Below are 14,843 nucleotides of genomic sequence, written 5' to 3' on the forward strand. Positions count from 1 at the left end.
CGAAATCCAACACATAATTAGGGCTCCACTGACTTGGGGGTGAAAAGCAGAGCCGGCAAGGGGTGTGAGCGCTAGGGGCCAGATAGAGACACCCAGTGCAGCGGTTCTCAACCTGTGGGTCCCCAGATGTTGTTGGACTACAACTCCCATCATCCCTAGCTAGCAAGGTCAGAGCTCAGGGATGATGGGAGTTGTAGTCCAACAACATCTGGGGACCCCCAGGTTGAGAACCGCTGACCCAGTGGATCGCATTTGGCCTCCAGGCTTGTGATTCCCCACCCCTGACAGACGTACTTAGTGAGCCTCACTCTGTTGTAGGTTGCAGGCAGAAAGTCCATCCCTTTGCTAGTCGATGTCTGTAGTGTATTCCAGTACTAGCTTTGCTGCTATGCAGCAGGAAGCAGGCGTTAAATTGAGGGCTTCCAGGACAGCATTCACACTGCCGTGAGCCCCTTCTTCGTCTCTACTCACCCTTGGCCAGCAACACCAGGATCTGGGAACTGGAACCTCAACGTACAGTGGTACCTCGGGTTAAGAACTTAATTCGTTCTAGAGGTCCGTTCTCAACCTGAAACTGTTCTTAACCTGAAGGACCACTTTAGCTAATGGGGCCTCCTGCCGCCGCCGTGCAATTTCTGTTCTCATCCTGAAGCAAAGTTCTTAACCCGAGGTACTATTTCTGGGTGAGCGGAGTCTGCAACCTGAAGCGTCTGTAACCCGAGGTACCACTGTATCTACACTGGGATAATTCTAGGATCATTTAAGTCCACCATTCCAGTTACAAAAAGAACGACAACTCTTACGTTAGCGAAATGTGTCTTAATATGCATCGCTCCAAGAAGGAACTACAGTTCAATGGACAGGAGTTGTTTTTGCGTCAAATGTGTATATTTTAATAGGAAAAATAGGCACAAAGGAAGCAGGCTGACTAGTCAACTTTCGCAAGTGATGACAGGACTCAGTAAGGCACATGAGAGATTTACACATCGGAAGCCGAAGAACAGGACGCCAGCTCTTTGCTCGTGAAGGGAGCCTGGTCCATCAGCCTCAGGTATGATCTGCGTTAAAAGTTTGTTTCCTCACAGAGTATGCATACTGTACATTATATGTTCTGCTCTAGCTGAAGCTCTTTCTACACTCCCAAACATTTATTGGGGCAGGGGGGGGAAGTGTGTTTGTGTGTGTGTCTCTCATGCAAATTATTCTGACTCTATTTTAGCAATACTGTTCTTGTTTAATCACTGGAGTTATAGGCTGGTTTTCCTGTGCCAGTTCTCTGATGGGACATAAAATCGACACCCCATCTGATGCCATTTCGACGCTCCAAGAGATGACGGGCCTTTCTTCTCCCCTGTGAATCCTCTGGTGTCGGTTCAGTTCCGCTTTTCTGAAAAAGCACTTTCCGCAATCCAAGCACTGGTAGGGTCTCTCCCCGGTGTGGACTCTCTGGTGAGAGGTGAGGGTCGCCCTCTGCCTGAAGTTCTGCCCACACTCCATACATTTGTACGGCTTCTCTCCCGTGTGGATTCTTTGGTGTCTGATAAGGTTCTGCTTGTCGCAAAAGCTCTTCCCGCAGTCCGAGCAGTTGTAAGGTTTCTCTCCCGTGTGGATCCTCTGGTGGGAGGTAAGGTTCACCTTGTGGCTGAAGTTCTTCCCGCACTCCAAGCACTTATACGGCTTCTCCCCAGTGTGGGTTCTTTTGTGGCTGTTGAGGTGAGATCTGTCGTAAAATCTCTTGCCGCACTCGGAGCAGCTGTAGGGCTTGTCTCCCGTGTGGATTCTCTGATGCAACCTAAGGAGAGTGCTCTGGCTGAAGTTCTTTCCACACTCCATGCATTTGTACGGCTTCTCTTCCGTGTGAACTTTCCAGTGGCCGTTGACGTCTGATTTGTGACCGGCGTTCTTCACAAGCGCAGGGCAGGCATTCCTTCTTGTTCCTCTTGATTTTTCTGGCTGAACCACGATTTCACGAAAGTTTTCATCCTGGGAAGTGGCTGGTTCATCCAGCCACTTCTCCATCTGGTTTTCCTCCTGTTCTGTCGGTCCCTCAGGATTTCTGAAGTTCTCTTCCATTTCTTGAAGCTTGCTTCTCTCACAGGGTCTGTTGTTGTTGTTGTTGTTCTTCTTACTGGGCCACCCGCCACCTGTTGGAACAGAAAGAGAGTCAAGAAAAGAGGTGAGAAGGAACCTTTGAGTCCAACCCAGTGGTGTGGCAAATTAATACATGTGTGGTTCTACTTCCTTGGCCCTGCCAAAGACTTCTGGAGAACCGCTAGGTTGGAAAAAAAGATGAGGAAGACTGGGCAGCAATGTGGACAAAATCCCCATTCAAATTGGTTTCTGCTTCCATAAGGGAAATGGCACTCAAAATCTTCCAAGTGTTTTCCTGCTGCAGTCCAACTGTTACAGTGATGGCCACCAACTTGGTTGGCTTGAAAGGAGAATTAGACAAATTTATTGAGAATAGGGCTACTGACGACTACAGTGGTACCTCGCAAGACGAATGCCTCGGAAGACGAAAAACTCGCAAGACGAAAGAGTTTTTCGTTTTTTGAGTTGCTTCGCAAGACGATTTCCCCTATGGGCTTGCTTCGCAAGACGAAAACATCTTGTGAGTTTGTTTCCTTTTTTCTTACAACCGCTTGAAGAGGTGCAGTTGCGACTGACCGAGCTTCGCAAGACGAAAAACCACGCAAGACGAAAAGACTCGCGGAACGAATTAATTTCGTCTTGCGAGGCACCACTGTACTAGCCTCAAGGGCTATGTTGTAAACCTTCCTGTGGTCTCTCTTTTCTTTGGACAAAGTAAAAATCCTAAATAAATAAGAATAAAAAGGTGCACCCCACCACTGAGACCATTCCATAGTAACTATCCAACCTCCTAAAATTTCAACACCTCTTGCAATGGTTTGACCCCTTTCTGTTTTAACAGTAGAAATTCTACACACACCCTCCATATCTCCTCAAAATTATTTCTCCTGCATATTCTCTGTCTTACCTTAATGGCACACATTAATTTATCATTAATAGATATATCCCACACCTCTTTATACCATTCTTCCATTTTATATTCCGCTTGCCCCTTCCACTTCCTAGCTATCATAATTTGTGCAGCTGACAATAAACTTGTGAGCAAGTCCTTGATAGCCTGTATAACTGCCATCCCAATCGTAAATTGATAATAATGCTATCTCTGGTCTTTCGGTCAGCTTTAACCCAGTGATTTCTGTAATCTCCTTAAACACCCTTTGCCTAAAAGAATGGTTCATATTTACACCCCACCACATGTGAACATAATTCCCTGTTTCCTGGCATCCCCTCCAACATAACTCCAAATATTCCTTGTTTATTTGATTTGATCTAACTGGTGTTAAATACCATCTCCAAATTGTTCTCTTGATGAAGGACTGTATATAATTTAATAATTTGTGGCAATAATAATAATAATAATAATAATAATAATAATAATATTAGCCTGAGTAGCACGAGTTAGAAACAAAAGAGGAATGTAAATGGGTAAAATTGATGGTAATTGCAGCCAGACAGGTTATAGTGAGTAACTGGGAAAATGCAGAAGAGCTAGGGTTGAACCAATGGAGAGAAAAATTGAAAAATATTATAATCTTAGAATATCTAACTGTGAAGATACATAAAATGAAAGGGTTTAAGGTCAGTGAGAAGGAGGATTGGTTTGAGAAGCTATTGAATTATCTGGGTAGGTTTGAACAATTTGGGGCAATTAAAATTTTAAAAATTAAAGAAACCTTGTGGAGGGAGGAGTGTTAAGATATATAGAATTGTACATATGGTTGATTTGAATATGTTATCATTGATTATGTATACCCAATGTATCAGCCTCCTGGGGGTTTTCACTGTTTGTTTTCACTGTTTGTGTTTTGGCTGCTGGTAAAAAACTAAAAAATACAAAAAATAAAATAAAATATGTTCTGCCTACACAGTCGGAGGCAGCAATGCTTCTGAATAAGGTAAAAGACCCCTGGGCGGTTAAGTCCAGTCAAAGGCGACCATGGGGTGCAGCGCTCATCTCACTTTCAGGCCAAGGGAGCCGGCGTTTGTCCACAGACAGTTTTCCGGGTCATGTGGTCAGCATGACTTAACCGCTACTGGTGCACGGAGGACTGTGCCAGAGCCGTTTACCTTCCCACCATAGCGATACCTATTTATCTACTTGCACTGGCATGCTTTTGAACTGCTAGGCTGGCAGAAGTTAGGACAGAGCAACAGGAGCTCACCCCGTCGTGGGGATTCGAACCGCCGACCTTCCAATCAGCAAGCCCAAGAAGCTCAGTGGTTTAGAGCACAGTGCCACCCACGTCCCTAGGCTTCTGAATACTAGTTGCTGGAAATGACAGGAGCGTAAGCTTCTCCTCAAATCTTGCTTGTGAGTTTCCTACAGGCATGTGCTTGGCCACTGCAAGAATAGGATGCTGGACTAGATGGGCCATTGGCCTGATCCATGACAGCTCTCCTGGAACCCATGGGTGGCTCGTCAGTAACATCTCAGCACAAGTTACAGATAGGTAGCCGTGTTGGTCTGCCATAGTCAAAACAAAAAAATTTTTTCCTTCCAGTAGCACCTTAAAGACCAACTAAGTTAGTTCTTGGTATGAGCTTTCATGTGCATGCACGCTTCTTCAGATACACTGAAACAGAAGTTGCCAGATCCTTCTATATAGTGAGAAGGTGGGGAGGGGTATTACTCAGAAGGGTGGTGGGAATGGGTGGTTGGCAGATAGCTGTGATGAGCCTGTTGACGACTCTTAACGACTGCAATAGGTCTTACAGGAAAAAGCAAGGGGTGAGAAGGTGAAAATGGCTTTGTCATGTATAATGAGATAAGAATCCAATGTCTTTGTTCAGACAGGACATTCTATACAAGACCTCAAAGTAGCTGTATTACTACAAAGGAATTTCAGAAATAGACTGGAAAGAGAAGCTGCTGAATTGCAACTCATTACCAAACTTAAAACCATGGAGAGACCTGGTCTGAACAAAGACATTCTCACTATATAGAAGGATCTGGCAACTTCTGTTTCAGTGTATCTGAAGAAGTGTGCATGCACACGAAAGCTCATACCAAGAACTAACTTAGTTGGTCTTTAAGGTGCTACTAGAAGGAAAAAAAATTTTTGTTTTGATCTCAGCACAAGGAATGAAAACCCCAACCTAAAAGCCACCTACTCATTGAGAACATTCAGCTCTGACTGAGGACCACCAAGTACAGATTTTTCCTACTTGTGAAGACACTCCAAAATCCTGACAGGCCAGAAGATAATGGAGCAGGTCCAAAGATGCTCAATAGCAGCCCCCTGCCACCCTCTGGCAAGGCCACAGACCTCCCCGGTGAAATCTTCACTTGCAATAGAGAGCAAGAGTCCTTTCTGTTGGGGATAACTCACCGAAATTTCCAGGTGTCAAAAAAGACTATTTATGTATGCCACTACAGTGGCCCATGTTTCATTGGCCCAAAAATGGAAAACGAGCAAAGTCCTAACTAAAGAAGAATGGCAAATTGATGGACAATGTGCAGCTTGCAGATTTAACATATAGAATAATAGAACAAGAAGAACATACGTTTAAAAAAGACTGGAAAATGTTTACTGGATATATGGGGGAAATTGTGTACACTTCAAAATGCTGGCAGCATTAAGATAAATTCAACAGTGTAGACAAGCTTTGATGGAAGTAATAATGGAATACTAAAATGGAATGTAAAATATGCAAGGATTTATGGTATGTAAATTGAACCACAGAAAGAGAAGGGAAGTCACTGATTTGAGGTTGTTTAAATGAATATTCTAAAATGTAAAATAGAAAAACTTTATAAAAATTATATATACATATATATATATATAAGAAGCGAGAGCTGGACCATAAAGAAGGCTGATCGCCGAAGAATTGATGTTTTTGAATTATGGTGTTGGAGGAGATTCTTGAGAGTCCCATGGACTGCAAGAAGAACAAACCTCTCCATTCTGAAGGAAATCAGCCCTGAGTGCTCACCGGAAGGACAGATCGTGAAGCTGAGGCTCAAAGACTTTGGCCACCTCATGAGAAGAGAAGACTCCCTGGAAAAGACCCTGATGTTGGGAAAGATGGAGGGCACAAGGAGAAGGGGACGACAGAGGACGAGATGGTTGGACAGTGTTCTCGAAGCTACCAGCATGAGTTTGACCAAACTGCGGGAGGAAGTGCAAGACAGGAGTGCCTGGCGTGCTCTGGTCCATGGGGTCACAAAGAGGCGGACACGACTAAACGACTAAACAACAAATATATAAGAGAAGGAACTCATATTAACAACTCAGAGCAAAAACTTACCTAGCGAGGCTAGATTCCCAAAGTCCTCCACCAAGACTTCCCTGGGCAGGGCGTTTTGGCCTGGGTCCAGCAGTGCCCATTCTTCCTCTTCTTCCTTGGTGAAAGGCACAGGGACCTCTTCAAAGGACACAGGAACCTTGTAGAGGAAGAAAAATTCCCTATTAACATGAGAGCCCAAGAATAGCGTGAAATTTTTTACTCCTCTACTCCTCCAGTGTATTGCCCACAGCGACTGGAAGTACAGTGGACCCACTGGTTACAAATTTAATTTGTTTCGGGGGTCCGTGCGCACCCTGAAAAATCCGTAACCAGAGGCGCCGCTTCTGAGCGCACGCGCGGAGCAACAGATCGCTTCTGCACATGCGGCAAAACCCGAAAGAATACACTTCCGGGTTTGCCGCTTTCGCAACTCGAAGATTACGTATCCAGAGCAGTACGTAACCCAAGGGTCCACTGTACCATATTTTTCCATATACAGTGGACGCTCGGGTTGTGAATGTGATCCGTGTGGGAGGCAAATTCACAACCCGCAGCGTTTGCAACCTGCAGCGCCGCATCTGAGCACGCGCGGCACGCAATTCGGTGCTTCTGCGCATGCACAAAGCGCGGTTTAGTGCTTATGCACATGCGCCAAGACCCAGAAGTAACCTGTTCTGGTACTTCCGGGTTTCGGCACGTCCGTAACCCGAAAACGCACAACCTGAAGCGTCTGTAACCCAAGGTATGACTGTATAAGACTAGGTCTTTAAAAAAAAAAACCATCTGAAAAATTGGGGGGCACCTTTTACACAGATAGTGCACAGTGGGGATGTGGGAATGACTGGTGCTGCGAGCCGGATATTGTCAGCGGCTATAGGGCATGTTATTGTTGGCTGCAGCAAGGGCTCGTGTTGATGGGCTGTAGTGCTGGCGATTGGCTGCTTCTGCTGGCATGGGAATAGGTGTGTTTATCAACCTATTTATTTCCTGTAAAAAAAGCTCAACTACACGGGGGCGGGGGGTGTAATACATGGAAAAATACGGTAGCTCTGCAGTGTTTGAGATGCGTGGAGGAGGGGAGGTCTTGCTAAGCTGTGATCCTGCCATTGCAGAGGGTTCGAATTGCTTTGAATTTCATCACCCATTTATTTTATCGTGTTACTATCTTCCCTTGCGGGCTGTGCAAACCACTACACTAAATCATGCTTTTTATAGGGAGGGGGCGCACTGGGCGTGTGATTATAGAAATAAAATGTGTATGGTGGCGGGGGCGATAAGGTTGGGAACCACCAATAAAAATTGTTGAAATGAAGAAATGAAAATAAAACAATTGGGGGGGGGGGAGGGAGAGGGAGGGAGGTGTTGGTGAGTGAAGAGATTAGTGGGAGTGGGAATGTTTAGTTTTTAATGTTTGATGTTTTATCGTGTTTTAAACATTCCGTTGGGAGCTGCCCAGAGTGGCTGGGGAAACCCAGCCAGATTGGCGGGGTATAAGTAATAAATTATGATGGTGATGACGATGATGTCTGGCAATGCTGGATTAAACCCTTTGAAGGCCCCTAGGCAGTAAAAATCTTGCTTCCCACCCCCTCCAATGATGTAGGTTCCTGAGTCAAGGGAGTCATGGGACCCATAGGCCGGTGCCAACTCTGCCTATTTGGTAATCCGGCCCCGGGCATTACTGAGGTTTGTGCATGATAGTAATAACAACAATAACAATAACAATAACAATAATAATAATAATAATAATAATAATAATAATAATAATAAATTTATTTATTTATATCCTGCCCTGCCCAGCCGAAGCCGGGCTCAGAGCAGCTAACAACGGTAAAAATAGCACAGTTTACATAAAATCACAATCAATTAATTGAAATACATTCTAAAATCAATTCAGGATCAAATTAATGGCAACCATTGGGCTAGAGTGCTATGAGGATTACAAAAGGAGGGGGTCAAACTGTGTCTTGGCCAAAGGCCTGGTGGAACAGCCCTGTCTTGCAGGCCCTGCGGAAAGATGTCAAGTCCCGCAGGGCCCTGGTCTCTTGTGACAGAGCGTTCCACCAGGTTGGAGCCGCAGCCGAAAAAGCCCTGGCTCTAGTTGAGGCCAGCCTAACCTCCCTGTGGCCCGGGACCTTCAAGATGTTTTTGTTTGAAGACCGTAAGGTCCTCCGTGGGCCATACCAGGAGAGGCGGTCCCGTAGGTACAAGGGTCCTAGGCCATATAGGGCTTTAAAGGTTAAATGGTTTGGAAAGGGGGAATCAGGAGGGCTGGCGAGCGAAGCAAGCATTTTCAACTCTGCGATCTAGATGAAATACTCACCTGTTCCTCCTCCTGCTTCTTCCCCTCCACCTGGCTCAGAAGGAAACCTTCTGCCAGGGCCACCGCCTGGGAGCTGGTCTCCGCTCCACATTCCCTCACCCAGCTCTCCATCTCTGGGGGGAGGACAGCCAGGAACTGCTCCAGGATCACCAGGTCCAGCATCTGGGCCTTGGTGTGCCTTTCTGGCTTCAGCCACTGGCGGCAAAGGTCGTGGAGCTGGCTGCAGACCTCGCGGGGGCCCTCGGCCTCCTGGTAGCAGAAGTGCTTGAAACGCTGGTATGGTCCCTTTGAGCGGACTGTGTCTCCGGCCAGGATCTCCTGAACGCTTCCTACCCAGAATTCCCCGCTGCCCCTGGCCTCCAAGGCGTGAGGGTCTCTTCCTGCCCCCTTCCCAGATTGGTCGCCTGCTTGGCTCTGCACGCTAAACTTTTCTTCGTGCTCCAGCGGAGCCCCATAAGACTCCAAAGGACTTCCTTGCTCCAGCTTCACTTTCATTCTTGCTCCTTCTCTGTCTCACAAGGTCAACGAGTTTCCTGGCAATTCAATTGATGCCCCTCTCTCTCTGAAGGAAAGGAAAAAGAAAAGAGAGACCCAAGAGCCACAGGACGCGGACATGTATTTTAATCTGTTTTTAGTTTCTCGTTTAATTCTTTTCGAAAGCTTTACAAAAGTTTGTTTTTAACGGCTTTTAGTTTTATTGTTATTGGTATTTATTATTATTTATTGATAATTTTACTGGTTTATTCTTTTTTTATGATACAATAATCTTTATTGTCATTGTCCCATACAGAACGAAATTGAAAAATCTACACAAGACATTCAAAACCCAACAAGCCTGCTATCCCAGCTATCCCAACCTGGTTAGCCCCTAAAAACTTTTTTTCCTTTCAATCAAGCAATGTGTAAATATTAGGAAATAACCATATAAATGTTGCTTCCGCTGGTTTTTTATATTGTATTTTTATGTTGTGAACCGCCCTGAGATTTATGGATGGAGGGCGGTATAAAAAATTAATCAATATTAATAATAAAAACAAATGTGTGAGACCGGTGGGTGAAAATAAAGTTTTCTGCTTGCTGTTCTCTCTGCCAAGGCTTTGCAAGCAGGAGTCTTTAGATCCTACACCCCCTTCCAAATTGACTTGATGTTCATTGTCCCTCCGCCTATAAAGGTAAAGGTAAAGGGACCCCTGACCATTAGGTCCAGTTGTGACCAACTCTTGGGTTGTGGCGCTCATCCCACTTTATTGGCCGAGGGAGCCGGCGTACAGCTTCCAGGTCATGGGGCCAGCATGACTAAGCCACTTCTGGTGAACCAGAGCAGCGCACGGAAACGCCGTTTACCTTCCCGCCGGAGCGGTACCTATTTATCTACTTGCACTCTGACGTGTTTTCGAACTGCTAGGTTCGCAGGAGCAGGGACCAACAACGGGAGCTCACCCCGTTGTGGGGATTCGAACCGCCAACCTTCTGATCGGCAAGTCCTAGGCTCTGTAGTTTAACCCACAAAAGACCAGGAAAAACCTCTCCTCCAACTGGCTTCTTCCAGCTCTGCTAAATGGCACCCATTTAATGGGATGCTTCGGCGAGTGATCCTAAGGAGGGGCTTTTCTGCATACAAACCACGTGCTCTGCCAACTGAGCTATGGATGCCATCCTCACTCCCGGCACACAAAACTGAAGACTGGCTCACGCATGCAAAGCTGGAATCTCTAAGCCGAACCCCTTTACCAGACATTGACCTCCAGATATCTCCTGGTCCTCTTTCATCCCACCCACCAGCAACCTCCCTCCATCCCCTGCCCCTGTGAGAGAGGAAGGCAGTGGGGCAGGGAAAGATCCTACAGCCTCCCCACTCAACTGTTGCTCTGGTCTCACAGATGAGAGTTTGCCGGATTGCTCCGCACTGGTGCTCAGAGATCCCGACCACAAAAGGCTTCTGCTTCCGTCACAGCAACTGGCACCCTCTGCAGCCGAGGCTTCCCTGGTGAGCCTGTAAGAACAAGGAGGACGTTGTTTATGAGAGCAGCTTCCCCAGGTGCTGGATCACACCTGATATCCATCTAAGCCTGTATCCTGCAACCAGAGCAAGCAGTCCAGCTCCAAGGGTCTTCTGGCTCCACCTGGTACGCCAACCAAGACCCTACCTGCCTGCGGACTGTCTCGCCAGAGTGGTGCATGCTCTAGTTATCCCCGCTTGGACTACTGCAATGCGCTCTACGTGGGGCTACCTTTGAAGGTGACTCAGAAACTACAATTAATCCAGAATGCGGCAACTAGACTGGTGACTGGGACTGGCTGCTGAGACCATATAACACCAGTCCTGAAAGACCTACGTTGGCTCCCAGTACATTTGTGAGCACAAATCAAAGTGTTGGTGCTGACCTTGAAAGCCCTAAACGACCTCGGCCCAGAATACCTGAAGGATCGTCTCCACCCACATCGCTCAACCCCAGACACTGAGGTTTTTTGCTGGTTCTCTCACTGCGAGAAGCGAAGTTACAGGGAACCAGGGACAGGGCCTTCTTGGTGGTGGCGCACTCCCTGTGGAAAGCCCTCTCACCAGATGACAAGGAGATAAAGAGCGACACAATTTTTAGAAGACATCTGAAAGCAGCCCTGTACAGAGAGGTTTTTAATGTTTGGTGTTTTATTATGCTTTTATATTTGTCGGAAGTTGCTCAGAGTGGCTGGGGAAACCGAGCCAGATATTGTTATTATTATTATTATTATTATTATTATTATTATTATTAAGCAGTAAAAGAAAAATGAGTGCTTTGGAGCTGTTTTGGGTGTACGGTTGGTGAAAATGTCGGTTTTATTTTACTGAGGGAATGGCATTTGGGGGCGCCCTGGTTCTGTATTGGGAGATGAAACAGCAGGAAAAGCTGGTCTAATGAGACAGGCACAAGAGACAGCCAATGGGATGAAGCACTGAGAGGAGAGCGAGCCAATCAGGAAGCGGCATCTGGTTCTGCCTGAACTAAGCCAGACCCATGACTGACTAAATTGGGTTGACGTTTCCTAGGCGCAACAAAACACATGATGCATATTTCATCCTGAAGTACCAACGATGTACGTGAAGAACACTGGCAGTTTTTAAGCAGAGGTTGAACGGCCATCTGTCATGGGTGCTTTAGCTGAGATTCCTGCATCGCAGGGGGTTGGACTAGATGACCCCTGGGCCCCTTCCACCTCTACGGTTCTAGGGTCTTATAATATATCAGGAGAATCCTGAGGCAGCTGACTCTGCCCAAACAGAGGTTCACCCAGCCCAAGCACCCTGTTCTCACAATGGCAAAGGCTGTGTAACCATTATGGGATGCCCCACAAACCATCAGCACTCTCCCCTATTCAGAGTCCCAGGAACTGGGTTTTTCCGGAGGCATCCTGCCCGTAATAGAGGAGGGAGAACAAACCATTCAGGGCTTTCAGAGTTGCCACAAAAAACTCTATGAATTCAGGCCAGAAGAAGCAGACGGGGAGCCAGTATTTTGCAACCGGTGTGTTACTGGCTGCTCCACTGTCAGAGCTAATATGTCTCTGAATAACACCAGTTTTGAAGGGACGCGGGTGGCGCTGTGGGTAAAACCTCAGTGCCTAGGACTTGCCGATCGTATGGTCAGCGGTTCGAATCCCTGCGGCGGGGTGAGCTCCCGTCTTTCGGTCCCAGCTCCTGCCCACCTAGCAGTTCGAAAGCACCCCTAAGTGCAAGTAGATAAATAGGTACCGCTTTATAGCGGGAAGGTAAACGGCGTTTCCGTGTGCTGCGCTGGTGCTGGCTTGCCAGCTGCAGCTTCGTCACGCTGGCCACGTGACCCGGAAGTGTCTTCGGACGGCGCCGGCTCCCGGCCTCTTGAGCGAGATGAGCACGCAACCCTAGAGTCGGACACAACTGGCCCGTACGGGCAGGGGTACCTTTACCTTTAACACCAGTTTATTTTTATTTATTTATTTTTAAAAATGTCAACCACTATAAATTAAAAAGAAATAAATGTGGTTTACAATACACATTCCTGGGACTCACAAGTTTGGCCACTGTGAGAACAGGATTTTGGACTACGATCACCCCACCTTTGGCCCGAACCAGCAGCCAATGGCCATGAAAAATGGGAGGCATATCTCATAGCACTTTGAAAGGTCACAGGTTGGCGGCAAAGCATGTGCTTTGCATGCATTAGGTCCCGGGGTTCAACCCCCGGGCAGCATCTCCAGTTGGGGCGGGGTGGGGGGGAACCTTTACTTGAAACTCTGGAAAGCTGCTGCTACCAGTCCGTGCAGGCACTATTGAGCTAGATCATGGGTAGGCAAACTAAGGCCTAAGGGCTGGATGCGGCCCAATCGCCTTCTAAATCTGGCCCACAGACGGTCCAGGAATCAGCGTGTTTTTACATGAGTAGAATGTGTGCTTTTATTTAAAATGCGTCTCTGGGTTATTTGTGGGGCATAGGAATTTGCTCTTTTTTTGTTTTTATAAATATAATCCAGCCCCCCACAAGGTCTGAGGGACAGTGGACCGGCCCCCTGCTGGAAAAATTTGCTGACCCCTGAGCTAGATGGTCCTGTAGGTCTAACGCTGGCAGTTAGAGCATCCCAACTGATAAGTCGCAAGGGGACGTTATGCATCGGTCTAATTGCTATTATTATGAATGATCAAGAATAACACTGCATCAAGACACAGAGCACGGTTGCAATACAAGGGGGCTGGACTTGATGACCGCTGGCGTCCCTTTCCAACTCCAATAATGCACATTGCAACAATACTATTAACAATGCAGAGCGCAATTTAACGAAGCAGAGGCTTATATAATGCAGGCTGCTGTAGTAGTAATACATTATAATAATAATGCAACGCAGGCGCTTTGCCAGTGACACCCCCCACCCCGCGCCCCTTTCCACCTCTTTCCTGCCCCACACGGCCTCCTTTGAGATCCCCAGATCCCACGGGATCCCACGGGGGGGGGCAAGACGTGGCCCGCCCCGTCCCCGTCTGTCCGCAGCAGCTGAGGCTCCCCGCCCCCAAAGATGCACCGACAATTTCTGGTTCGAAACCCGGGAGTGGGGGGTGGTCTCCCCAAACCCACAAAAATTGTGACACCCCCCTCCACGGAGTCAAGAGATTGCATCAGACAAGAGGGAAGAGCGGAATCCAATGAAGGGGTGGACCTTTTCTTTCCCTGCCTGGATTGTTATGATCATGACTATTATAGGAGAGGGGGAGGGGTGGGAGATCAAAGGGATTCTCCTGCGCCGCAATTGCAACCGTGTTGTGCGATTGCGCCACAAAAGGTCCAGAGACAACCTCCCCTCCCCCCCCCACTTTGCCCTCGCCCCACTTTCCTCCCCAGGACCTTCCCCGACCCCAAAAGCACCACCATTCCTCCTCCGGCCCACCCCCTCCCCCACCCGCACGTCCCCCAGTTCCCCCCAGTTCTCCCATTTCACTCACCAGACCCCTCCCAACTTTCCCAAAAAGGGGGAGGAAGTGACCTTCCCGTCTCCGCTTCCTCCTCCGTGCCTGTCTAGGAAAGCGCAGGCGACTCCCCCCCCCCCTTATTAACCCATTTTCTTCGCTCTCTCGCCCGAAAGAAGCAAACAAAGAGGTTTTGCAAACCTCGCGGTTAGAATTGCAAACAGAATTGCGATTATTGCAAAAAAAATAATATTGCTAATCTCTCTCTCTCTCTCTATATATATATATTTATATCCCCATTTTTGCAGTCATTGCAATTCCGTTTGCAATTCTAACCGAGAAAAACCCACTTTGCTAGATGCAAAGAAGCCCAGCAGAGGCGTGAGGAAAAAGCAAGCTCACTGCCTGCAAAAAATAAAAATAATAAAAATCCGTTTGCTTTTTTTGTTGCTGTATTTGTTTATGTTTTCCCAAGGGGAGCGTGCAAAGCTTACCCCCCTTTTCCTCCACCCCTTTTTGTTTCCAGTGGAGAGTAACCCAACACAGGGTTAAGGGGGGAGAGAGAGCCGGATGCCTAGAGAGGCCATGAAGCATCCACTTCCTGCCCCCCCCCATCTAGAGCCTCCCTTCTTCTATCTCCCCGACCACAACCATAAAAATAAAAAAATATCTGCAAGGGAGCTGGTGAGTGCATTTTGGGTCCAGTATGCAAGGAGAAAAGACCAGACGCTGAAAGGAAGAGGAGAGGCGCATGCTGGGAGGGAAAGGGGGGGGGTCGGGTCTCGTTTG

The 14,843-nt window shown here is 47.4% G+C and overlaps 1 protein-coding gene across 1 annotated transcript; it reads right to left on the reverse strand.

The window, feature by feature from the left end:
* Positions 1-866: 866 nt before the first annotated feature.
* LOC310756830 (uncharacterized protein) lies at positions 867-14,572 on the reverse strand. Its single transcript, XM_083601667.1, has 5 exons — positions 14,091-14,572; positions 10,503-10,634; positions 8,642-9,203; positions 6,340-6,475; positions 867-2,144 (listed from the first exon to the last, which is right to left on the reverse strand). The coding sequence occupies exons 3-5, from the start codon at positions 9,134-9,136 to the stop codon at positions 1,216-1,218; spliced, it is 1,560 nt and encodes a 519-aa protein (XP_083457793.1). The 5' UTR covers positions 9,137-9,203; positions 10,503-10,634; positions 14,091-14,572; the 3' UTR covers positions 867-1,215.
* Positions 14,573-14,843: the final 271 nt, after the last annotated feature.

This window comes from Podarcis filfolensis, assembly GCF_964270895.1.
Source record: "Podarcis filfolensis genome assembly, chromosome: 2".
Classification (NCBI taxonomy): Eukaryota; Metazoa; Chordata; class Lepidosauria; order Squamata; family Lacertidae; genus Podarcis; species Podarcis filfolensis.

Bases quoted from the DNA above. Each gene is read 5' to 3' on its own strand.
- LOC310756830 (XM_083601667.1), bottom strand. From the start codon at position 9,136: ATGAAAGTGAAGCTGGAGCAAGGAAGTCCTTTGGAGTCTTATGGGGCT. The intron at 6,476-8,641 runs GTGAGTATTTCA...TTCCTCTACAAG, and splicing joins AGAAGCAGGAGGAGGAACAG to GTTCCTGTGTCCTTTGAAGA. The intron at 2,145-6,339 runs GTAAGTTTTTGC...CTGTTCCAACAG, and splicing joins TGGGAATCTAGCCTCGCTAG to GTGGCGGGTGGCCCAGTAAG.